This window comes from Dromaius novaehollandiae, chromosome 10 (genome assembly GCF_036370855.1).
Source record: "Dromaius novaehollandiae isolate bDroNov1 chromosome 10, bDroNov1.hap1, whole genome shotgun sequence".
In the NCBI taxonomy this organism is placed as follows: Eukaryota; Metazoa; Chordata; class Aves; order Casuariiformes; family Dromaiidae; genus Dromaius; species Dromaius novaehollandiae.
This window is the reverse complement of record NC_088107.1, coordinates 1873873-1897684: the sequence shown is the minus strand read 5'-3', so window position 1 is coordinate 1897684 and position 23812 is coordinate 1873873. Positions and strand designations below refer to the sequence as shown.

The 23812-nt window shown below is 50.6% G+C and overlaps 3 protein-coding genes across 3 annotated transcripts in view; 1 reads left to right on the top strand and 2 right to left on the bottom strand.

Annotated features, from left to right (window-relative positions):
• Nucleotides 1-865: 865 nt before the first annotated feature.
• On the bottom strand, nt 866-11957 carry CLN6 (CLN6 transmembrane ER protein). Its single transcript, XM_064517847.1, has 7 exons — nt 11791-11957; nt 9893-10007; nt 8947-9045; nt 5978-6166; nt 5815-5870; nt 4012-4134; nt 866-1242 (listed from the first exon to the last, which is right to left on the bottom strand). Exons 1-7 carry the CDS (start codon nt 11871-11873, stop codon nt 954-956), a joined length of 954 nt encoding a protein of 317 aa, XP_064373917.1. The 5' UTR covers nt 11874-11957; the 3' UTR covers nt 866-953.
• Nucleotides 11958-14576: 2619 nt separating this feature from the next.
• Nucleotides 14577-21665, top strand: FEM1B (fem-1 homolog B). Its single transcript, XM_026110725.2, has 2 exons — nt 14577-15465; nt 18580-21665. The coding sequence occupies exons 1-2, from the start codon at nt 15218-15220 to the stop codon at nt 20213-20215; spliced, it is 1884 nt and encodes a 627-aa protein (XP_025966510.1). The 5' UTR covers nt 14577-15217; the 3' UTR covers nt 20216-21665.
• ITGA11 (integrin subunit alpha 11) overlaps nt 20783-23812 on the bottom strand; it is a 60457-nt gene continuing 57427 nt past the window's right edge. Inside the window, exon 30 of the mRNA XM_026110727.2 lies at nt 20783-22973. Coding sequence (XP_025966512.2) covers nt 22959-22973 — 15 coding nt within the window. The 3' untranslated portion in view covers nt 20783-22958. The remainder of the gene's footprint in view (nt 22974-23812) is intronic.

The window sequence follows — 23812 nt, the reverse complement described above, 5'->3', positions numbered from 1 at the left end:
CTTGGGCCTTAGCGAGCCGTGATACGGGAAAAAAGTACAACGAGGCCATGTGTGGAGTGGAAGTCCTCCCCCGCTGCTCGTTTTGGGTCGTGGCTGTGCAGACTACCGTGTTTGCAGGGATGTGGGATGCCCCATGCGTGGCCAGAGCAGCGAGTCCCCAGCCTCGACCCCTCGTCCTCCTGCGGCCACAGCGTGAGCACTGGCGGGGATGGTGCTTCCTGCCAGCTCCGCTCGCCCGCTGCCCTGGGGACGCTTGCGGCTTCGCCTGATGCTGCCGAGCAGCCCGTACCCTGCCAGAGCCAGCGCTCTGCCCCGTGTGGACGGCTCCCGACGTCGGCTGAGCCCGGGGCTGGCAGGTCGGGGAGCAGCACCCAGCCTCCTCCCCGGCACGAAGCCCTTCCCCTGCCTGCTTATCCAGGCCCGGAGCAGCGTAGGAGGAAGAGGAGGAGGAGGGGATAAATCTCCGCTGCTCCGTGCCAAGATGCAGGGAGGACGAGAGCGCTCTGAATTCCTGGCAAACTGCTCCGGCTGAAGGAGGGGAAGGCTCTCGGGCAGCACCGGCCGCTCGGCAGCAGCGCGGACACGTGCCCCATCACGTCCCACCGCGGAGCAACGCTGACGGCGCGCATGAATGCAGGACACAGCTGCTGGGTCTCTGCTCCGAGGAGCAAGGGAAGCGGTGTCATCCTTTAAGCACCCAAAAAGGTCCAGCGTGGGACTGCACCGTCACAAGCTAGAGGTTGCTACGGAGCTGGGGGAGCTAACTGCCCTGCTGAGAGCTGGCAGCCCCCGTGACCATCTTTCCCTTTTGTTCAAAAACCCCCTCCTCAGCTAGGGCTGGTTAACATATGATACACCTTGCAGCTAATGTTGGTCAGTAATTTATTTGAAATATGTCTACATTAGAAAAACTAGATTTTTTTTTTCTTCAAATCACTCGAAAATATCAAAACTTATAAACTTTCCTTTGCCGCATGGAGGTTGTTCATGTGCAGGGTGTAAAACGCCCACGGCTCGGGGATATAGATCACGCCAGGGTACTTCTTCCTGAGAATTTTGTCATTCCACAGCCAAATCACCCAAACAGCAATCAGGACCAGTGTTATGATGAAGGAGTAGAACAGAAAAAGCCCGTTGCTGTCCAGGACAAGTCCTTTGCGTTTCTGGTGCATCACTAAAGCCATCATGGCAAAGAAAGTGAAAATGTAGAGGATGAAAATCTGACCCTCTGTCACGAGATACCTACAAAGCAAAAATACCCGTTAGCGCCCGCTGGGAGGAAGCGCAGAGCAACAGCAGCACCCAGCACTTCTGGTGTCACTTGGGTGACACGTCTCACCCTGGGGTCCCCCAGGAGCCTCTTGTGGGAGCTGTGACCTCGCCGGCAGGAACTGGCCCTGCTGCTGCTACCCCAGGCCCTCGTCTTCTGCTCAGACAGCTCTGCGGTAGCTGGAGAACTGCTCTGCTCCCCAGGCAAGCTTTCCTGGGGCGGATTTGCAAGCCAAGCACTTGAGCACCCACGATGAAACTCATCTGACTGACTTCTGCTGCTAGAGGTAAGTACGTACGAGAGCGGTGTGAACGGATGGCCAGCGTTATGCTCAGCACCTTCTCCCTGCTCTGCGCCTAGGTAAGCAAAGCTGCGCTGCTCTCTGCTGCCCTCTTTTAAGCTGAATCATTTTCAAGTTTCCCATCAGTAATTTACCAATAGGTTTTATGAATAGAACAGGTAAAGAAACGTGTACCCAATACGGGATTTTAAAGTCGATGGTGCTCTTCGTGAATCTGTCCAAACTGCTTCCAGGGACAGTAACAGCCATCTGCTCCCTGTTTTACACAGGGAAACTGAGGAACAGCAGAGAAGGTACCTTCTAAGGGTCACAATAAAGGTCACTGGTCAAATCAATAAGGGAGCCAAAGACAGTCTTAAACAAGGACAGCGCAATTACGTAGGGACCTTGTACTCTCGGTGCCTCCTCTGTGCAGAGCCCCAGCACAGCACGGAAGGGCTTGCTCTGAAGCTAAGGTTGAAATGATAAATACCATGTCCTCCCTGGTTGGGATCTGACTGGGATGCATGGATGCGTGTGGGTATTAGTCCAAAAATCCATTTCTCCCCCTGTGCTGTATCTGGCAGTGGTAGTCTCAGTTGCTTAAGGAAAAAGGTGTTAGTGAGACAGTGAAGCAAGTTACCCTTCCCCGACACACCTCCCTTACTGATAATCAGCTGCTTAGAGGCTTCCTGACCTGCAGGCTGCATCTGGGCTGTCCTGTCTGACAGCCACAGGGGAACTTGTCTTCCTTGAGTCTGTCTGTCTGCTCTGAGGCCACTCGCTCCCCAACTTTCCTGTGGTAGAGTCCCACAGCTGTAATTACGTGCTACATCAAGCACTACTCTTTCATGTTCCTTCAAACCTGCTGCATGATGAGGCACTAGGTGTTCTCTGGTTCTTATCTACAAGAAATGGTGAATAATCATTACCAGCTCCTCTTTTTTTCTTCTCTTTTCCTCCTGTGTTGCACAGACCCCTGGGCATGAATCAGTACAGTGCCCTCAGCCTGGGAGAGTCCAAAGAGGCAGCATGCTCATCGGGAACACTGGAAACCGGACATTTGGGGTGAGAGCTCTTGACAGGGCCCATCTGCAGGGGCAGGTGGAGTTGGCAAACGGGTGTCTCCTTAAACAGACCTGCCCTGAGAAACTGCCAGGCTGACGGGAGGAAGTGAAGAAATCACGCTTGCTTGTTCTTAAATTGCTAGCACACAAACTGCAGAGTTTCATGCTGATGTGTTTAAAGGAAGTGCAATGGGGTAACTGGGAACTGACCAAATCATCCTGATGATTTTGACTATCAAAAATTAATTTACTGTATAAAAACAGTCTCAGCAGGGGGTAAAGCCACAGGCAAGGGAGAACATCGTCTCTGAAGATGAATGACAAGTTGTTTGGCTGCCATCAGGGAAACCATTTGGGAAGATGAGGCTAATGAAAATGGGAAATAAATAAGACCTCTCTCAAAAGGCTATTTGGACCCGCAGGGTGAGCCGAAGAGGCAGCGTAAGAGCGTCACGCAAACGGTCTGCGCTCTGTGTAAAACCTCCAGATGACTGACGAGACAATCCCTGCTACCAATGAACAACCTGAGATCCGGTGGATGAGCTGCAGGCACCAGGTGACCACCCCAAAATCTTCAAAGAACACAAGCTCCCTTAATGGTGACTAGCAAGCTTTAAAGAGGAGACAGACAGCAAATACTATGGAGGCTGAAAGCCTGAGTTCCAGAGATAAGAATATTCTGTATCAGGATTCCTGAGACAGAGGAGGAAAAATACTGACTTGACTGCTAATCAGGTGGGTTTGGAGCAACTCGTGCAGGGTGGAATCAGTGCCAGAAGAGACCATCTCCCACAGCAAAGGGAGTGGACTTGTCTCCAGAATACACCAGTGTCGGGACCACCAGTAGAAGGGTTATGTAGGATGGAGAGGTGCCCCACAGTGCCCAAAGCAGCAGCTCTCCATTGCTAACAGATGATCTTTCCTTTGCTGAGTATAGCCAGAGCCTCTGTGCTGCTTCCTGAATGAAAAATTTACTTGTGACTCATCGGGCCTTTGCCAGCACAGAGCTGAGGCCTCGCCTCTCCCAGAAAGGGGGGTGCTGCCCTTGCCGAACCAGCTGGGCTGAACCTACCTGCTCCCACTTCATTAGTCAGTGGGGGACAACGTGGATGAAGAAATGCACCCAGCAGTGAGAGAGTGCACCACGCTGACAGGTGAAACCAAGGCTGGCCCAGCTGAGCTCAGGCCCAGACAACTTGCACAGGCTAAACAGGCTGCAAATTTCAACAGATTTGATTTGATTTCTGCAACCTGCACAGCAGAAGCTGCAGCAAACTCCCCTGTGGAGAATGGAGAGCTCCTGCCTGCATGCTGCAGAGACACCCGCATTGTGCCTTGAGCACGTGCTCCCTCCTCCATCCCTCCCCTGTCCAGAAAGGACAAAAAGCACTTACCAGTAATAAAGGCTGCTTGGCCCTATTAGAAGCAACGCAGCCATTGGCATCCTGCTCTCTTCTTCAACAGGAGTGAAGCAGCCAGTGAAATATATAAACAGTATCAGAAAGAAGGGGATGTACCTGTGAATGGAAACAGACCTCCCATCAGGGGTGTGACTGAAAAACAGCACCTCCATGTACTAAGTCCTGGAGCCTTCACTGCTGTGTCACGGCCTGGCTGGTTTTCCACAGGCATTCATCCACTATGTCTACATCATGGTCTCGGAGGCAACGAGGGAACTGAGATCCTTGTGGTAACTGACTCTGCTTGCATTACTTCAGCGTAGACTAGCCCTCAGTTTCCAAACATGCGTCTGCTCTGCTAATCTTTCACCAGCAGGCAAGTGTTGATAACCGCCCCCCAAATCTAAATGCTGCATGAAGACAATACCTGTACCGAGCCTATGAATACATTTGGCCAAAGAGCAGAACAAGACGTCAGCCAAGCCTGCTCCGATCGCATGTGCTTGAGTTGGTGAAGCAACGTGTAACTGGACCGCCTGCAAAAACTGCAGGGCCTAACTCCGTAGGGTCACGCTATGACCACGCAAGGCTATAGCCTCCGCAAGTGTCACAGCTGTCGCTATGAGATTAGCGTTGTGTCAATAAAAGCCAAGAACTGGTAGTGCCCAGTGTGGGGCTATTGTATGTCCTCACTATGCGAAGTGCTTCTGAAGATAATTAGACTTCTGGGGCTCTCGCAGGAAAAGCCAGAGTTTGCTGATTAGGTCAAACACTGGGTTCGAGTGCTCGGTCGAACAATTGCATTTGTTACACTCCCAGACTCAAAAAGCTGTTTAAGCGCATTGTGTTGTGTTAAAAGCTAAGCCACAGGAAAGCAGGACGTGGACCAGGATTTAAACAAACTAAGAGAGCCCTTTTCTAAAGGAATGGAATTTGCTTGCTTTGTAGTTCCTGAGGAACAGCAGAGAAATCTGAAGTAGCCTGATGGGAGAAAGACTTTCCTCTATACAGAGAGACCTAAGGTTATCTGGCAGCAGATAAAGGGACAGACAGTTCTCTCTGGGGTCTTCAGTACATGCAGAGCAGTGAGACCAGCCCACCACACCTCCCCCCAACGTGGGACATGTCTACATGGACGGCTGCTGCTCTGCCACCATCGCTGCCTGGCTGCAAGAGCCACACGGGCAGGGAGGGCGCAGACCTGGACTGTGCAGACCTGGGCCTGATGCAGCCTCCAGCGGCACAAGCAGGTGATCAGCATGCCTGCAATACTGCAGGAGCCTGACCTTGTTGATCCAGATACAGCCCTCCACTAAAACACTTGCACGACGGATGCACGATAAAGGAGGAAAATGAGCAAGTGTCTACAGCATCCTGGAGAAACTAGGCAAAAAATCAAGCTGTTTTAGAGTCAACCTCCAGAGGAGCAAAAACACAGGTGGTCACAGTCAGTGAGTTTGCAGAATCCTTAAACTTGCACTATAAACTGTCTCTTCACCTGGGCATCCCATAAAGGAGGCCACTAAGGGGAGAGAAGAGAGGAGCTGTTCCTCTGTTCACTGCAACTATCAAACTGCATGTCCTAGAAATATCAGTGAGGATGACAGAGATGGAAAACTGTGGGAACAGGCAATTTTCAAAGGGAGAAATCCACCGTAATCCCACTAGCTGTAAGAATATTACCCCTAACCATATCTTATCAGCTGTGTTTTGTTTTTTTACATATTAAGCTATGAACAGATCTGCCTTTCCTTGTGTCATGTTCTGAGGCCACTCGATACACTGTAAAATGCTTACCACATTGAATGACCTAAATATTCATCGTAGTAGTACAGCAGCTCAAAGGAATCAATCTGAAATGCAACGAAACAGATTTAAAATGATAGAGGAACAGTACACTATTAAATAAGAACAAGCAATTAATAATTTTAAGTGTTTGTATAAAACACGGCCTCTTTACCAGTGTCTCTGGCTTCAAGTTTTTGATGATTGGATTCTCTCTTACAGACAGATGGTGCTGGTAGCCACTGAAAATCAAGCGATGGTTTACAGAGTCTCCAACCAAGTGGATGCTGGCTCCCATGACAAACACGATGATGCTGACGTACACCATAGATCTTGGCAAGGTCTTAGGGGATCTTTCAATGAGCTAAAAATGTAGAGACATGTTGAACAGTGAGGAGGGATGAGGAGAGGAGCATGATGATATAAGCAATTCTGCCCTCTCTAACTTAATCGTGGCTAGTAAAAATAATCTAAAACCAAGCAAAAGCCTGTAAAAAACACTGCAGCTTATGCTGTCATAGCAGATCTGAGCTGCTGTCCACAGCTGTTAGCACCCTGGCTGGGAAATAAACATATCCCATCATGGACAAATCAGTGTGCCTGGACCTGAAGAGAAGGTGCTTCTCTTTTTATTGCAGTTAAGACCCCAACACACATCTCCAACGCACTTCCATTAGCCTACGTGGCTTTCAGTTTTGGGTATGTACTTCTATCCCTTTTTGCAACAATGAAAACAGACTTCATGGCCTCGTTAAACCTTTCTGCAAACAGCACCCCTTACCAGGGTCGATGCTCAGACCGAGTCAGTCATCCAGCATTTCTAATACAGTACTCAAAGTGATTTATTCATCAGATATGACCTAAACCATGATTAATTAGGAACAATAAGGCAGGTGCTTTCTGTAGTTCCTTTGCTAAATCTATCTGAAAGCCTCTCTATGCCCTCCAGTGGTGAGAAGAACCTCTAGCATCACTCTAGCTGAGAGCACAGTGCCCTTAACTCCTTCGGTTAAGGGACATTTGCTCATTTTTAATTCTCTGCTAGATGTTTTTCAGAGGGCCCTTTTCGGACTTTTTTTTTTTTCCCTCCCTAATGGAATTTGACTCATTGTTCTCTGTGCATTTGCTTCTAAAGAGGAAGCTTCATTTAAACCAAAGTAATATATAGGAAAAATCTATTCACCAACAAAACAGGATGGTGAGTGAGGCAACCGTTTTGAGTACCAGCAGTCAAATTAAATGATGGAGTGCTCCCCATACCATTTTGTGGTCTACTTAGGTCTGGGTGGAGACAGGTACGTGTGGCTGATGTGGAGCTCCAGTGTGATCCAGAGCCTGGGGCAAGCTCACGCAAGCCAGACTGGAGAACAGAAGCAAGATCTATCTGGAAGGGAACTTTCCACTTCACTTGCAAAGCGGGAAGATTTCAGAATGCATGAATCTCAATGAAGGTACTTTGTGATTTGGGACCCAGGAGATGGAAAGCTTAATCATTCTCTTTATGCCTCAGAGAATGAACTGCAGAGACCTACTAAGAGAAAACAGCGGTGTGACTGCTTTGGGGGTCATTTCATAAAAGAGAAGCATGCATGGCTTGGTTGTTTGAAGTCAGCCCCACTTTCCCAAAATCTCATTGCCTCTGTGAGAAAGGTGCATTAAGAGGAAACGGTAGGTCAGCCTCAGAAACTCAGGGTCAGAGTGAATGCGTCAGTCTTGCCCTGCTGGAGGATCAGCAGTGGCGACCTTTGCCTTCCCATCTCTGCGCTGCCAAATCAGCTTTGCAGCCCTTCATAGATGGTCTCTATGTGCACTGAAAAGCTCCTTATTTGTATTTAATTTTGAGGCTTAACTCTCGCTTTCTCTATAACTGCTGTATGAATGTCAAAGGACTCACAGATAGGCAAGGAGAATAAAAGGCTCAGGAAAGCTCTTATCTAACGAGAGGAAAAGATTGGATGCTTCCTTTGAAAGGACATTGGATAAGAGAAATGTATCCTGAATAATAGATGACGTTTTTGTGTGTACCAGTCCTTCATGCTCTGCTGCCCAGGAAGACAAAGACAGCAAATTTTAACCTGATGAGTACCTAACCTGTAGAAATCAGTTGTGTCAGACTGTGACAGATCAGGCTGAGAGTTTCATACACTTCAAATCCCCCAAAGGACTGAATACCGAATATTCCTTTTTGGCCACAATGGCATTTAGAAATTCCCAGACCTGGGAGAGAGAGAACCATTTACATCTCAGGACATAATTCAATTTCTAGCTAATGAAGGTTAAAATATATTTATAATTGCTTTCTCATATTTTCTAGCTGCTAAGTATTTAATATAAGAAGATTTCTAATGATACAACAGTCTTTAACCTCGTAAATGGTTTACATGATCCAGTGGCTGGCAGCTGAAGCTAGATAAATTCAAGCTAAAGACATAATTCCAATGTCAAAGAGCAAGTGTAATTAAGCACTGAACAATTTAGAAAATCTACTGTAGTTCCAGCTCTGTTAAGGTCTTTAAACCATGGATGGATGTCATCTTAAAAATATGCTTTAGCTCAGTCAGGGTGAAGGAATCAGAATTCCACTGTGGCTGGAGTTACTGCGGGAAATAATCTGCTTTGTATATGCAGGAAATATGATTAATAAGCAAAATGATTTTTTCTGGGCTTAAATTTCTGCAGCCTTCTCCTGGAACTCATGCTTCTGTTAAAGGCTAAGGTTGACTGGAAAGGGTCACATTCAGAATCCAGTCTGACCATGTTTGCTTCAGTTTATGAAAAACAGGCAGAAAAACCAGTCAGGACTCCCACTAGTTCATGATATACAAACTGCCTAAAAATGAGAGAGAGAGACTAAATCATCTTTCTGTGGCCCGCGAGTGGCTGCTGTAAAACTTGCTGAAAACATTTTTGTCAGTATGCAGAAGGGTGGGGAGATGGTCACTGCCTTGCTCTGTAGGAGATGGTACCTTGAATTCTTTCTGGAGTAGAAAAATTCTAACCTACAGTAGGACTGGCTCATTTGCAGGAGTTTGTGAGTAACCAACACTTGTTGAACAAGTTTCTTGTCCTGCAGAAAACTGTATTATATGCCCTGGTTTTACAGATATTATTTCAAAAATGAAACACTTGTGCATTGAGGCTTACCTTTAGCAGAAGAAATGGTGTGATAACATTGTAAGCCATGTGGAAATAATCTCCAGCACTTGGTTTGTTTAGTGGAAACCACTCCAAAGGTAGAATAATCTGAGGAGAGAGGAAAGAAGCGCATCAGTACATTCTCATGACCCACTGAGCAATTACTGTGTTTTACTTTCAAAACCTCTGCAGCCCCAGTAACTCGCTGAAAGACAGTGAGAGAGAAAGTCTTTGTTTTGGATTGCTGCTGTTTCCTAATTGTTATGGTTTGAGTTAACAGCCAACCGGCTGACTTGACTTCATGTAGCAGTTAATACCAAATTTGATTAACTCTTCTTGCAGTACATATAGCTAAAACATATTTTGGAAACATGCACTAAATGAACAGTGTATTTAAATCTCAGCCATTCACTCTTGCAGCACTACCAAAAGCCGACGCTGTGAAGCTGCGTGGCCGGGTGAAAAAGGCATTCAGGAATCCTACTGCAATGCATTCTGTGTTTAACTTTGTCATGTTCAGATGCTGGCAACAACGACAACAATAACAAAAACAACATACTTTGAAGGCAAAGACCAGTTCTGTCCTGCCATGCATTATGGGGTGAGCAGGAGTCTCAGCAGTTCCTAAACTCAAGACCTACAGGCAACTCTTCAGCTAGTTTTTATGTTATGAAACCATAAAGTTGCAGGATAAGCGACTTGGTTCCAAGTTTCCCAGATACCTTCCTTGCTACCTGAGCAACATGCTTGCTAACAGTTATTCGCACCAGCATGTCACAGTGGTCCTGATTTCAAAAACATGTTTCTCAAGGATGTCACTTGGGTGAAGGCAGGCAGTGCGCAGAAACAGTCCATCAGCCTGCAGGGGAAGTTCTGGGTTGAACCGTCACAACTCGGCTATTCTATATCCTAAACAAGTGCACACACCCAGCGGGCCTGCCTCTGTCATACTCACCATCGCAATGGGACGCCCAAAGTCCAGCACCCAGTTCTGCAGAGTAAAGTAGAACCACAGATCAAAATGAAATTGAGAAGTCTTGAAGGTGTCTTCGTTCTTGACTGCTCCATGCCTAGTAACAACAGAAGTCAAAGCATCAGCTTGCTGTGGTCCAGCACGGTCAATGACCCCAGTTTTGTACTGTTGAGTGAGTTTCCCCCTCCCCCCCAACCATCCCTCAAAAATTGTGTAAGACTAGAGGAAACAGCATGTTCCAAGTGATCTTGGAGAAGGATAGCCTTGCTCTTTTCAGTGGTCAAAGACCCTGCCTCAAGAAGCAGAAACTCAGATAGCAAATAAAGCGTGGAGAAATGGGCCAAATATCTGAGGTCAAACACTGGGTTTCTGAAGAGGTGGGGAACAAGCCAAGTCTGTGTCCCTCCCCATAGCCTGTGCTTTCCTGGCTGAGGGTGCATTTCTCAGGTTTGAGATCTGTGGAGTAACGAAAAAGCTGAGACTCCACACAGAGGAGGAGGCAGTACAGAAAGGCAAAGCATCATTAACAAAACTTGGCGCATCCCTGTAAGAAGGCTGTCAGCGGCTGCGAAGTGAGCACAAAAGCAGCATGAAAAGCTTTAAGTGTTGAATTAAGTGCAACTATTTTTAACTTTTGCATGACAAAGCAAAATTAAACAGCACTTCTGGTGAATGCTAAAATGCATTAACACCTGGTGGTACTTGAGCACAGAGATGCTCTGGATGGGCTTTCACCTTGATGGCTGAAGATTATTCTCCTCTGCCTCTGCAGAACAACTCCGCTGAAGCCTTTCCACCAAATAATGCTCCAGCACCATCAAACCTGCACCTCCCTATGGGAAAAGCAGCCGCTTTATCCTGGCTGTGCAACAAATTGCTCTTCCATGGTGCTGTGAGCAGAGGGGTATGGCTATGCTGCGCTACCCACGTGCACGGTCTGAACCTCATGGGCAGAGGAAGAGCTGGGGTGCCCTGGACAAGTCGAGGTGCCCCGGATGAGCTGGGGTACCCTGGAAGAGCCAGGATACATGGGATGAGCCAGTGAAGCTGGGGCACCCTTGATGAGCTGGAGGAACCCCAGGTAACTGGTGGTTCCTTGGATGACCCAGGATATCTTGGATGAGCTGGGCATCCTGGAAGAGCTGTAGCTCCCTGGATGATCCTGAGAATTGCAGGTGAGCTGGGGGACCGTGGATGAGGCTGGGGTACCCTGGGAGAGCTGTAGTTCCCTGGAGAGGGCAGGGGAAACCCTGGACAAGCCGGGTTTCTCCATGTAATCTGGGGTAATTGGGACAAGATGGGGTGCTGTGGATGAGCTAGGGGACCTGGATGAGGCTGGGGCATCCTGGACAAGGTGGTGGTACTCTGGGTGAGGTCAGGGGCCCTAGGACAAGGTTGTGGTACCTGGGATGAGCCAGGGGGCCCTAAAAGATCCAGGATATCCTGGATGAGGTCATGGTACCCTGGAGGAGGTCAGGGACCCCAAGAGGAGCTGGGGGGCCCTGGGATGAGGTTATGGCACCCAGGAAGAGCCGGGGGGGCCTGGAAGAGCCGGGATATCCTAGACAAGGCAGTGGGACCCTGGATGAAGCCAGGGAACGCAGGAGGAGCTGGGGGGCACTGGAAGATCCGGGGCGGGGGGGCAGGATGGGGCGGGGGGGCAGGATGAGCCGGGGGGGGGTCCACGGCAAGGCTGTGGCTCCCAGGAGGAGCCGGGGGGGCCTGGAAGAGCCGAGGCGGGGGGGAGTCTGGACACCCGGGACGAGCTAGGGCTCCGGAGGCCTCGGGGGCCCCGGACGAGGCGGCGGCGCCTCCTCCCCGCTGGCCCTCGCGCCTCTCCGCCGGGCCCGGCCTCCCCCCCGCCGCCCCGCGCCGCTCACCTGCCCTGGTAGAGGGGCCCGGCGGGCTGGGGGGAGCCCGGGGCCGCCGCCGGGTGCGGCCGCCGCCGCGCCGCGCCCTGCATGTGCTCGCGCCGCCCGGCCCGGCCCGGCTGCGGGCCGCCCCCGGCCGCCGCGGCTCCGCCCGGGCCCCGCCTCGGCCCCGCCGCCCTAGCGCGGCTGCGCGGCCCCGTCGCCATGGCAACGCCCCCTTCTGCCCGGGCCCCGCCTCGGCGGCACTGCGGCTGCGCGGCCCCGTCACCATGGCAACATCCCCCCGCCCGCCCGGGCCCCGCCTCGGCGGCCCCGCCCCAGTGCGGCTGCGCGGCCCCGTCGCCATGGCAACATCCCCCCGCCCGCCCGGGGCGGCCGAGGTCGGCTGAGGCCTGGCGGCTTATCGCGCCGCTGCGCCCCGGCTCGCCTTGTCGTTATAACAGATATCCCCGCCGAAACCCCCGCGACACGGGAGCCCGCCGAGCCCCCGGGGGGGGCTTCGGGAGGGAGGGAGAACCACGCAGTTAGGGGGCGAAGGCGGCGGAGGCCGAGCTGCGGCGGGAGCGGGCCGGGCGAGGGCCGGGGGAGCTGGGCGAGCAGCACGGAGGAGCTTGTTCCGACTGCGGTTCCTCAGCTAAATAACCGGATGAAAAGGCTGAAACAGCCCCCGCGGCCGAGCCGCCGCATGGGAAATCTGGGCGGCTTATTCTATTAGCTTTCCCTGGCCAAAGCACGCTGGGATAATGTTTGCTATTTTTAAAACCGGAAGGGGAGAAGGACGATGTTTAACACTTTGGGTGTTGTTTGGCTCGAACCTGTTGGCCCTGACGTTCCTCCGCTGTCTTTAGGTGAGTCCTCGCCTTCTGGCCAACAGGTTCAAAGGTGAATAAAGGCCAATAGACAATTATGTGGAAAATGCACATTGTCTCACGCAATCACCGCATCGCTTTAAGTGTAAGCTTTAATTGAAATACGGTAGTAAAACATCGCTACAGATCTGGCTTATTGCCACGAGCAAATCACTTAATGTGGTGTGCCTCGTTCCCACTACCCCTGCAATGAAAAGCTTGTGTTTTGCAGCCAAACGGTGTAAAACATAAGGACTGACTGTTCAGTCCTCTTATCTCAAAGCTCTAAACACAGAAGGGACAGAACCAAGCACAGGAGGAATTTTGCATCTGTTTGTGCTGGGTTTGTTCTGATAGACCCGTCTGGCGTATTTTTCCATTTAGCTGCAAGTCCAGCAAGGCCGGTTGCCTGCCCTCGCCGGAGGCAGCACAGAGGGAATGACTTTATTCCAGCAAGGCGGGAGCTGTTGGTGCTGCTCCCGGCTGTGCTCGGTTCACTGTTGCCCTATGTTTGTCAAATCCTATCAAGTCAGGACTAAACAGTGCTCGCTTTTCACTGGTAAGGTGAAGTGTGAGGCAGTGAAGAGTTTGCACCCCCTGGGGTTTATATTTGAGGGTCTAAAATGGAGCTGTGTCTGTTTTTGAAGCAAGCAGAGCTCCTCAAATGAATATACAGTCTAAGACGTGCTGCTTGTCAGGGGAAAGGGGTGCGTAATGGCCTAAGCGGTTTGATGCCCTGAGACTTCCCTTCAGCTTCTGACCCTGCTCCTAGGCACTGTAACGAGACAGACTTCGGCATTCGAGGGCTGAGCGCGCTGGGAATCAACGGCTCGCACAGAGCGAAGCCCTCTCAGGGTCAGCTCCTAGCTGAGATTATTAGCAGTAATTACGCTGATAAGTAAGTATTTCTGTTTCCTTGGCTGTGTCACTCTACAGAGTTGAGACGGTAACTGTGGATAATAATTTGGAGCTGTGTAATAGCTTTCACGCTGGCAGACTGTGGTCCAGACTGCAATGAGTAGTTTCCCACAGAGGCTCCGAGAAGCTGTGGAACGGAAACCTTAATTTGTGCTCAGAGCGATGCTCTTGAGGAGGGACAGCGGCTGCGTTAGTGCTCTTCAAAAGGAACCTCGTTGCACCTTTTCTACCAGCAGAGTGGAGAACAGGAGCAGTACTCAGATGCCCCCAGCTTTTATTGTTGGAAAATAATAATTTCCATGAAAAGTGGAGGAGATCCTTGAAGTAACGGAGACAGGTTCCACTTAGCATGAACCCGGCTTGTTGAGCTGTGCCGTACATGTTTATGTGACTGTTAAAAGTTGATCCTTCTTGACTGAACAAGTCCAAGCTGACCGTGTCCTGACTTGCGCTGCTCCCGTCTCCGCCGGCCTCATTTTGGCAATTGCCTCCCGCGCAGCTGGGCCGCCGCTCCCATCCATAATGCATGGCCCCGCTTGTACGAAACTTTCCACAAAGCACAGGGGCTCTAGTTGCATGATTTCAGATTAACTATTAATACGGCTGATACCGTATCCCCCTTACAACGACAGCACGTAATGGGCAGCCGTGCAATTAGCGTATCGCTTTACTCACGACGCCATTTATTCGTCTCGCGTGACGAGCCGCTGCGCGGCACAGCTCCAGAGGGCTTCTGGAAAAGAGATGCTCTGTGCAAAGCGGGGAGACGGGGCAGTGGACGGGTTCGGTCCCGCTCCCGGCTCAGAGAGGGGCCTCACAACGCTGCGGAGGGGTGACGGGACGGGAGTCGCTCCCGGGGGGCTTCATGCCTGGCGGCCAGGGATGAACCCCTGTCCCTCCCCGGCCGGGGGCCCGCTGGGGAGCTGAGTCCCGTCTCCCACAGGGCGGGAGGGAACTGGGGAGCCGGTGCTCGCCCTGGGGCCGGGCGGGCGGGGCCAGCCGCGGCCTAGCGGCGCCGGCCCACCCCGGAACGCCTCTGCGCCGCCGCTGTTTCCCGGCGGCGGCGGGCGCGGCGCTCCTCTTCCGGGTTCGCTTCCGGAGTCGGCGGCGGCGGCGGCGGGGGGAGGAGCGGCCCGGGGACGCCCGTCTGCGCCGCGCGTCCCTTCCGGCGACCCGTAGCGGCGCCCCCCGTCCGCCGGCCCGACCAGAGCGCGGCCCGCTGCGGGGAGGCGGGGCGCGTTCCGCGTCTTCGCCGTGTGAAGGCCCCTGCGGGCCCCCGTACGGGGCAGGGGAGGTGCGCGGGGCGCCGCCGCGAGCTGAGGCCGCGGGTTCGCGTCCCCCCTCCGGCGCCGGGCCCGGGGGAGCTGCGCGGCGGGGGCGGCCCCGGGGATGGGCCGAGGGCCCGGGACGGGCAGGCGCAGCCGGGCCTCGCGGGGCGGCTGAGGCGGCGGTGAGCGCTGGGGCTCCCCCGCCTCGCCGCCGGCCCGGAGGGGCTGGCCGGGCCCGGGGGGCGGCTCGCCCCGAGGGGGCCGCATGTGCCCCCCGCCGGGCACCGAGGCAGGACGGAGGAGGAGGAGGAGGGAGAGACCGCCCCGGCCGTGGCCCCAGCCCCGGCGGCGGCGGGCAGGCCCGGGCGTCGGGCCCGGAGCCGGGAGGAGGAGGAGGCCGCCATGGAGGGCCTGGCGGGCTACGTGTACAAGGCGGCGAGCGAGGGGCGCGTGCTGACCCTGGCCGCGCTGCTCCTCAACCGCTCCGAGAGCGACATCAAGTACCTGCTGGGCTACGTCAGCCAGCACGGCGGCCAGCGCTCCACGCCGCTCATCATCGCCGCCCGCAACGGCCACACCAAGGTGGTCCGCCTGCTCCTGGAGCACTACCGGGTGCAGACCCAGCAGACCGGCACGGTCCGCTTCGACGGGTACGTAGAGCGCCTCGCCTTGCCCTGTTTCCTCCCAGGCCGGGCCCGCTGACACGAAGGGCCTGGTTCAGCCCGGCCTCCGGTGCGTTCGTGACTGTCCTGTGAGTCGCCAAAGCTAATCACCCTCTTTTTATTGCTCAGCTGGTGGCCGGGAAAGCCGTGAGCAGCTGTGCGGGCACTGGAGCACCTTACAGACCACCGCTCCTTCAGCTGACGTTTGTAACACGGCCACAGGAGCCGTAGGTGCCTTTGTAGTTCCGAAATTCCCCAGCGGAAGTTACGGAAGGGATAATGGCCTCGCCGCAGCCGGGGGCCGTGTGGGCAGGTGTCTTTTCCCCCCGGCTGCACCAAAACGTGCCGCTCTGTGACATCACCCGGTGCTGCGGGGGCCTCGGCGTCCCCAGGGGCTCGGTGAGCGCAGGGTGAGGGCTGGCTGTGCGGCGAGAGCCAGGCCTCTGCCTGCTCCCGTTGCGCCTTTTTCCATGTCCGGTTTGGACAAATGTATGAATTGCGCAGGGATCGCCCCTTCCTTCACCGCTGAAAACCCATGTGCCGGATGGCCCGGGGCGATACGTGACGTGTTGAGATGGGAGGTGAAGAAAAGTGTACCGTCCGTGCGAAACGGCAGAGGGAGGCAGGAGGAAGGGAATGCTTGGCCTCCAGCTGGGATGGGGCCAGCACAGTGGTGTTTGTGCTCCTGTTCTTGGAAAAGGCCGGTTTCTGGTCTCAGGGAGCTGATTGAAGACGGGTTGTCCAGGCGCATGGCACGCCGGGGTGTTTGTTGTGGCAGGCCAGCAGGCTTAGGAAAAGAAGGAAATGTTCACTGCTGATAGCAGCTCGCTCTTGTAGCCAACATCTGCATGTAGACGCTGTGTTGTCAAATTGTATTTGTAAATGAGTCTGCTCTGCGAAATGTGGCTCGGTCATTGCAGCAAGCCTGCTCCTAAACGAATTTTAACTTCCTGACAGCACTCACGTGCGTATTTTGGTACAGTGGATGTTACGTACTGAAGAGTTACTAGCTTTTGAAGTGATGCTACCTGTCCTCAGGTTGCAACTGCAGGCTGTTGTATTTACACATTTCTGAACTTTGTTTTCATTAGCGTCATTTTCTTGTTTTTAAGATCTCCCACAGTGCTCAGCAAGTACTTGCTCATCTGTGATTCTTAAAAGCGAGGCTGACTAATCATGAAGCTACATTGTCTTACGAACAGCTTCAGGTTTTGCAGGTTGCTTACTGCACGCTACAGGTATTAGAAAGGAGAGCTCACGTCAGAGGACTTGTGGTGGGTCCCCGCTGATGACTTCCGTCTGCCTCCTGCTTGATGGGCTGCAGTTAGGTCTGTGTAGCTCCACCTAACTAGGGAAAAACTCACTTGATTCTCATATGCTGGGTGAAGGGGGAGAGGCTGACTTGCTTGTGTGGTTTTTTCCTATTCTCTTCCAGCCCTCCTTTCCCAAACAAAAATTGGGAACGGCTAGGGCGAGGGGGGTCTGTGCTGATTTTAGACAGAGGAAGGGCCGCTGCTGGCAGAAAGTGGTAGAAAGGGCCCTGCTCTGCTGCTGCATTTTCTCTTTTCTAGTGCTGGGCGTTGATGGGCTGGTGGCTCTGCTTGCCAGAGCTGCTGCCTGATGGAGATTAAAGGAAGTGTTGTTTGAGGCACAATGGGCGCAGTGTGCCATCACCTCTTCTCTGCCGGAGCAGGGGGGGCAGCCTGGTGAGAGAGGTGGCACGTGTCCCCAGATCACAGCTGGCGTTATTTGCATTCCTCCTGTCATAAGATGATACAGAAAATCCACTTGTTTGGCCTCCAAGCTTTGGAATTGTGAATATATATACCTGTAGCACACCTAGAAAGTACTTTGTTAACAAATCTTAGGTCCTGACTCTGAGATCTCTACTCCTATTTTAGTATAAAAGTGCTTTAGTGTGGTTATTTTGCAAAATAAATAACTTCTTACTGTGACTAAAGGTAGCCACATCTGCTCTGTAGACATTTCTGCATTCCAGAGCTTTTACGTGGCCTCTGAAGCGTTGCCTAGGGGTGTTGGAGCTACAGCTAGCCACGCAACTGTTCCTCCTAGGCTACAACAGAGTTTTGTGAAGTGACAAAAATCACTGTTAAAATTAAGTTGGTGTGTTACAGTGTTCTAACTTTGGAAAACGTGACCGTGTGGGCATGTGGAAATAAGATATTTGTCCTTCCTCTGTGGTTTGGGATGTGCTTTGAGTGTGTATTAACTGCGGTGTGAACGCCTCCTGTTTCTGCATATAAGTGCTACTTCAAAGACGTGGTGGAATGGAAAGAACATCAGCCTTTATCTTTGTAATTATGCAACATGTTGGATCTGGGAATGAAAACAGCTTAAGAAACTGTGATTCCTTTGCTAAAGCTAACTGTCCCCTTATTATGAGTGCCAGTAAGCTGTCTACAGAGCCGTAATGTAAACCAGATCTCTGAAACAAAACTGCTTAGAATAACCTCTGCTTTTTTATTTTTTCTTAGACAGATTGCTGATCTGGCTTACAGCGTGGTCTCACAGACACTGGCACAGCGGAAGGGGTGGCAAATGGCAGCACGGGGCGGAGAGCAAGCGATAGGATATGAACTTCTTAAGCCAGCTTTGCTGCCAAAGGCAGTATATTGTATAGCTACACCTTTATTCACATCTGTGTTTTGTTCTCTTTTTGTCAATATGTGAACGTTAAATTTTCCCTCTAACGTGTCCGTTTCTCACAGGCGAGATCAAATTGACGGTAGTTCTCGTAACCGTTCTTCCGGAGGCCTGGGTGGGCTGGGGGCTGGAGCTTGAGGTGGGATCTTCAAAGCAGCCCAGGAAGCGCGAGTGGAAAATGTGGCTAAACCCCCTGGCTGCTTTGAAGTCTCAACTTCCAAGGTTTCTTCCTTCAGGAGGTCTGTGTACTTGATAAGTCTCATTCTTTTGCCTTGGCCATTCTGGTAAGTTCCTTCAAGTATAAAAACAGGATGGCTATAAAATATCTTTAATGGCTAGGTATGTGCTGCTTTGCATATGGTTCAGCTGTCTTTGAAGGATTCAGCTCTCTTTAAAATGCAGCAGTTTAACTGCTTCTTTCTGTCTTTATGTTTTCAGCTTTGTCATTGATGGAGCCACAGCTCTCTGGTGTGCAGCAGGAGCTGGACACTTCGAAGTTGTCAAATTGCTCGTTAGTCACGGAGCCAATGTGAACCACACTACAGTGACCAATTCCACTCCCCTGCGGGCTGCGTGTTTTGATGGCAGACTGGACATTGTTAAATACCTGGTAGAAAACAATGCCAACATCAGCATTGCCAACAAGTACGACAACACTTGCCTTATGATCGCGGCTTACAAGGGCCACACGGATGTGGTGAGGTACCTCCTCGAGCAGCACGCCGATCCCAATGCCAAAGCCCACTGCGGTGCGACAGCGTTGCACTTTGCAGCTGAAGCTGGCCACCTGGAGATAGTGCGGGAGCTGGTCAAGTGGAAGGCGGCGATGATGGTGAACGGCCACGGGATGACTCCTCTCAAAGTAGCTGCCGAGAGCTGCAAGGCAGACGTCGTGGAGCTGCTGCTTGCCCACGCCGACTGCGATCGAAGAAGCAGGATCGAAGCTTTGGAACTTCTGGGTGCCTCGTTCGCAAACGACAGAGAAAATTATGATATAATGAAGACTTATCACTATTTATATTTAGCCATGCTGGAGAGGTACAGAGACAGCGAGAATATAATTGAAAAAGAAGTTCTTCCACAAATTGAAGCTTATGGAAACAGAACTGAATGCAGAACTCCTCAGGAATTAGAGTCTATTAGGCAGGACAGAGATGCCCTTCACATGGAAGGCCTCATTGTGCGTGAAAGAATTCTGGGCTCGGACAATATCGATGTTTCTCACCCCATTATTTACCGTGGGGCTGTTTATGCAGATAACATGGAGTTTGAACAGTGTATCAAGTTATGGCTCCATGCGTTGCATTTAAGGCAGAAAGGCAATAGGAATACTCATAAGGATCTCCTGAGGTTTGCTCAAGTGTTTTCTCAGATGATACACTTAAACGAGCCCGTTAAAGCCAAGGACATCGAGAGCGTTCTGAGGTGCAGCGTCTTGGAAATAGAACAAGGAATGTCCAGGATCAAAACCACGCAAGACACTGACATCCACACAGCCATGGACAACTACGAATGCAATATTTTCACCTTCCTCTACTTAGTCTGCATCTCTACGAAGACCCAGTGCAGCGAAGAGGATCAGTCGCGAATCAACAAACAAATTTATAACCTGATCCATCTCGATCCCAGGACTCGGGATGGCTCCAGTTTGCTGCATCATGCTGTCAATTCCAGCACGCCGGTGGATGACTTCCACACGAATGACGTCTGCAGCTTTCCCAACGCGCTTGTCACAAAACTCCTGCTAGACTGTGGGGCTGATGTGAATGCGGTGGACAACGAAGGAAATAGCCCGCTCCACATCATCGTCCAGTACCACAGGCCCATCAGTGACTTCTTGACGTTGCATTCCATCATCATTAGCCTGGTGGAGGCTGGGGCGCATACAGACATGACGAACAAGCAGAAGAAAACTCCTCTCGATAAAAGTACAACAGGGGTATCTGAAATACTCCTTAAAACTCAAATGAAGCTGAGTCTCAAGTGCCTGGCTGCCCGAGCAGTACGGATCTATAACATCAGCTACCAAAACCAGATCCCCAGAACTCTGGAAGAGTTTGTGAAGTTTCACTAGGCTACATAAAATCTTTCATGGTGGTGCTATTCCGTGAAGACATCTACTGCAGACGACAGAATACATATGTATACGGAGATTTGTTTTTCTCCATTCTTTATTTGTTTGGTTCCTTTGCATTCAGTCTTCAGCCTCAGTTCTTATGCAGATCTTGGGGGGGAAAAAAGCCACATAATTTTTCTGTAATCAGATCTGATGTTCGAGATTTTGGTCTTTTTTTTTTTTGATTAAAAATTTGCTTTGTTATCTCTTGTTTTATAAACAAAATGAAAGGAATACAAATGTAATTGGTGCAAAATATTTTGTTTCAAATATACATTTTCACCTACAATTTGCAGTCAAGTGCTTTAAGTAGTTATTTACAAAGGCACCTCTGAAAGCCCATGTCACCATGTTACCGACACAGTAGCTTTGCAAGTTTTAAATCTTCTTGGAGTGAGGTGAGAAAAAACAATTGGAAATTATGTGGTAGTTGGCTAAAAGTGAAGTCTCCACACTCAGAGCAGCCCATTGCTCTCATACCTCACCATCTTTTTTATGCCTTTCAGTTAATGCTGAAGATGTTGGTAACATTTTAAATTTTTATTTTATTTTTAATTAAAATTTGAACAGCAGTTCTCAACAGCTACAGAAGGATGGAATGCTCTGTTAGGAAATACAGGTTTCAGTTCAGCTATGGGTATGTTCATCTAAGAACAGTTGAATTGTAGAGCTCTTCATTTACAATACTACAGTAAGTGTTGAATAACTTCTGAGAAAGGAACTTGCACATTGATCTAAATGAACCAGAATCATGGTTTCTTTTTATGTAGCTAAGTTGCTCATATATAAAGATCATGCATGGATACCTAGAAAACTTGTAGGGTATTTGTGTTTGTGTGTGTCCCAACATTTCAAAGATGCTTTTAACTTGTTATTTTAATGATGAACATGCACCTTTTTAACTCAAAGTATGTAAAACTGCACTCTTGGGTTCCAAATGCTGTATCTTCCTAATGGAGTAGTCTGTCGCCAAAGAGAGTCTTCCTTTGGAGCGTGATGCTGCTTGAAACTGGGTTTTCCAATAAGCATGGAGTCTGTGCCTCCCTGAATTGGACTTGAGAATTTTTCCATGATTTTTACTCCTTTCATTATGATAATCTCTATTAAAACTGATTTTTAAAAAATTGTCCTATCCTAAGATCTTCTATGATAAGCAACTGATTGTATAATAAAACTGTTGCTTGAGAAAGTACTTCTCCTTGGTAGAAGTTGCAGATACTCCAACAGTAAAATGTCACTTGTTTTGACAGGCTACTGAAAACTGTTTATTTTAAATGCAGCTTTTTAACTGTCAGAAGATGAAAGAATGTTCTGTAGGTTTTTTTAAACAATCTGAGTAGAACTTTAAGGTGAGATTTGGGCACACGTTTCTATTTGTATTACAAATAAATAAACATTGAATGTGGAATTAGTTTGTAACTCTAGTTTTTGTCTAGTGCCAAGCAGAATAGCACTGCTTAGACTGTACGGTACTGTAAGCGTTGGCTAGCGTGTCTCCTGAAAGGGAAAAGCTTTAGAAATATTGTCTCCTAAACTGCAAACTTTGCTAGAATGAAAGCTAGCTCCTGAAATGGGAAATGTGTCTGCTATTTATATCTCAGGTAGGTTGGACTACAGCATAAATAAAAAAAAAAATTGACTCTTGCAGTTGAACGTTGGGCAAAATGGCAAAGCCAAATTCAGCCACCTGGGGCCTTAATGCAACAAGTGGATGTTCTAACACAGTTAGGAAGGTTTTAGTGTTCCTGTAAACTGTTATCTTCCGTGTCTTCCTCCTGCGGTCTGAAACGTATCGCTCTGAAGGAAAGCTGGAGCTCTGTGCGTCTCTGGGACTGTGCCGTGGTGATTTTTAGCATGACTGTTGGAAACGCAAAAAACGTTTAACTCACTGTGGCTCATCTCATGAACTGGTAAATGCTTTTAATCTCCCACCTTGGGATTGTGTCCATTATGGCTAAAGCTCTGAACCTGCAACTCAAAACAGCATGAGAAGGTGCACCAGATGGAGTCTGCTCCGTCGCGCTGCTGGTAGCTGACCTCGGTCAAAAACAACCAATATGTGAACCGATGTGCACGTGTTAGAGAGGAAAAAAAGAGTCTTTTGTTATGCTACGCCCCATGCCTCAAGCAGCCCTCCGATACCCTGCTGATCCTTTCTACGTATGCACGTCTGTAATTCATAAGGTGCATGCAGTTAAAAATGAGAAGCAGTGGTCCGGGGATCTGTTTGACGTGGGAGAGTGGCTGACAAGAAGGGAGAAGGCTGAACACTTGTCAGGGACTAATGCTGTTTGCTATAGAGGTAGTAGATAACAGAAAGCGTTCTCAATTGCTCTAATGGAAATAATTACCCATTGCTGTATGATTGATTGAGACAGTATTTCCTTGCACTGGTTTTCTCAGGATCTGTTTCTGACATATAGAAGAATCTAAGTGTTGTGTTGTGAAATACCTGCATAAAACCCTTCTTGGAACAAACGTGCATGTTTGAAATATCTGTAGATGGTAATAAGGTAAAGGAAGCTCTTCCTCCCCAAATTCTGCTTTTTAATAAGAAAAAATTGTTACACCAAACCATCTTCTGGGAAAGCTGCTGCTTCCTCGCTGCCTGCAGCTCGTGCGCCGATCCTCTCCCAGCTTTGGCTCCGTTGCAGCGTGTTTTCCGAGGTTCCTCTTTGCCCGTGCTGTTCCTGGGATGATTTCAGTACGTGAAGACCTGGGGAGAGAGGATGCCGTTACCTGAAAGCAGTTTGCAATGCGCTTTGTGTGTTGGGGGGGGCAGGCTGCCCTGGGGGGCTAAGGAGGTGGCGGCGGTGGTCCCTGCTCTCTGTCCCGGTCCTGGTGCAGGTGGGTTGGAGCATCTGCAAAGGGGGAAGGTGGAATCGTGCCCCTGCCCCTCGCTACCTTTGCTATGGCAGTAAAAACACGTGGCCAAGGGGCAGGAGAAGGTGGTCCGGGCAGCCCCTTTCTCGCAGTGCCCTGCTGCGTCCCTGCGGAAAACGGCCGTCTTGGCTCCCAGCATCCTGGCACCTTCCCTCTCCCCAGGCCTGAGATTTTTCCCGGGCGTTAAGAGCCAGAAGAGTGCACGTGCTCCTTGGGGGAGTTACTTAAAGCCCATAGGAAAATGTGCACAAGGCCCAGGGATGCTCCTTTCCCGGGGAGAGGAGCGGGGTGACGGCCTGGAGGTGCCGGGCTGCTCGTTACGGCTGCCTGGAAATCGCAGGTTTTAACGTGGTTATTCCGCGGGCTGCTGCATCTCCAGCGCGGAGGGGACGATGGCTCAGCTCTGCTCTGCGGGCCCCAACCGCAGCAAGCAGCAGCCAGCACGCACCTTAATAAAGGCAACTTTTTCCTAAAAACGAGTCTCACATTTTTTTCACGTGGATGGACTCCAACTTGGGATGTTTGGCACGAGCTGTGCTGCATGCCCGCTGCTGCTGCTGAAGAGCTGCTTTTTACTCCGGCCGTTTGTGGGGACCGGTCACCCCAAAGAGGTTATTTGGTTGGTTTTTTTCACTCTCGCTTTATTTAATCCTTGTGGTCATTCATACTGAT

Coding starts and splice junctions, on each gene's coding strand:
- CLN6 (XM_064517847.1), bottom strand. CDS start 11,873: ATGCAGGGCGCGGCGCGGCGGCGGCCGCACCCGGCGGCGGCCCCGGGC. Junction 6,167..8,946: donor CACCATTTCTTCTGCTAAAG/GTAAGCCTCAAT, acceptor CTACATTTTTAG/CTCATTGAAAGATCCCCTAA. Junction 5,871..5,977: donor ACTTGAAGCCAGAGACACTG/GTAAAGAGGCCG, acceptor GTTGCATTTCAG/ATTGATTCCTTTGAGCTGCT.
- FEM1B (XM_026110725.2), top strand. CDS start 15,218: ATGGAGGGCCTGGCGGGCTACGTGTACAAGGCGGCGAGCGAGGGGCGC. Junction 15,466..18,579: donor GGCACGGTCCGCTTCGACGG/GTACGTAGAGCG, acceptor TTATGTTTTCAG/CTTTGTCATTGATGGAGCCA.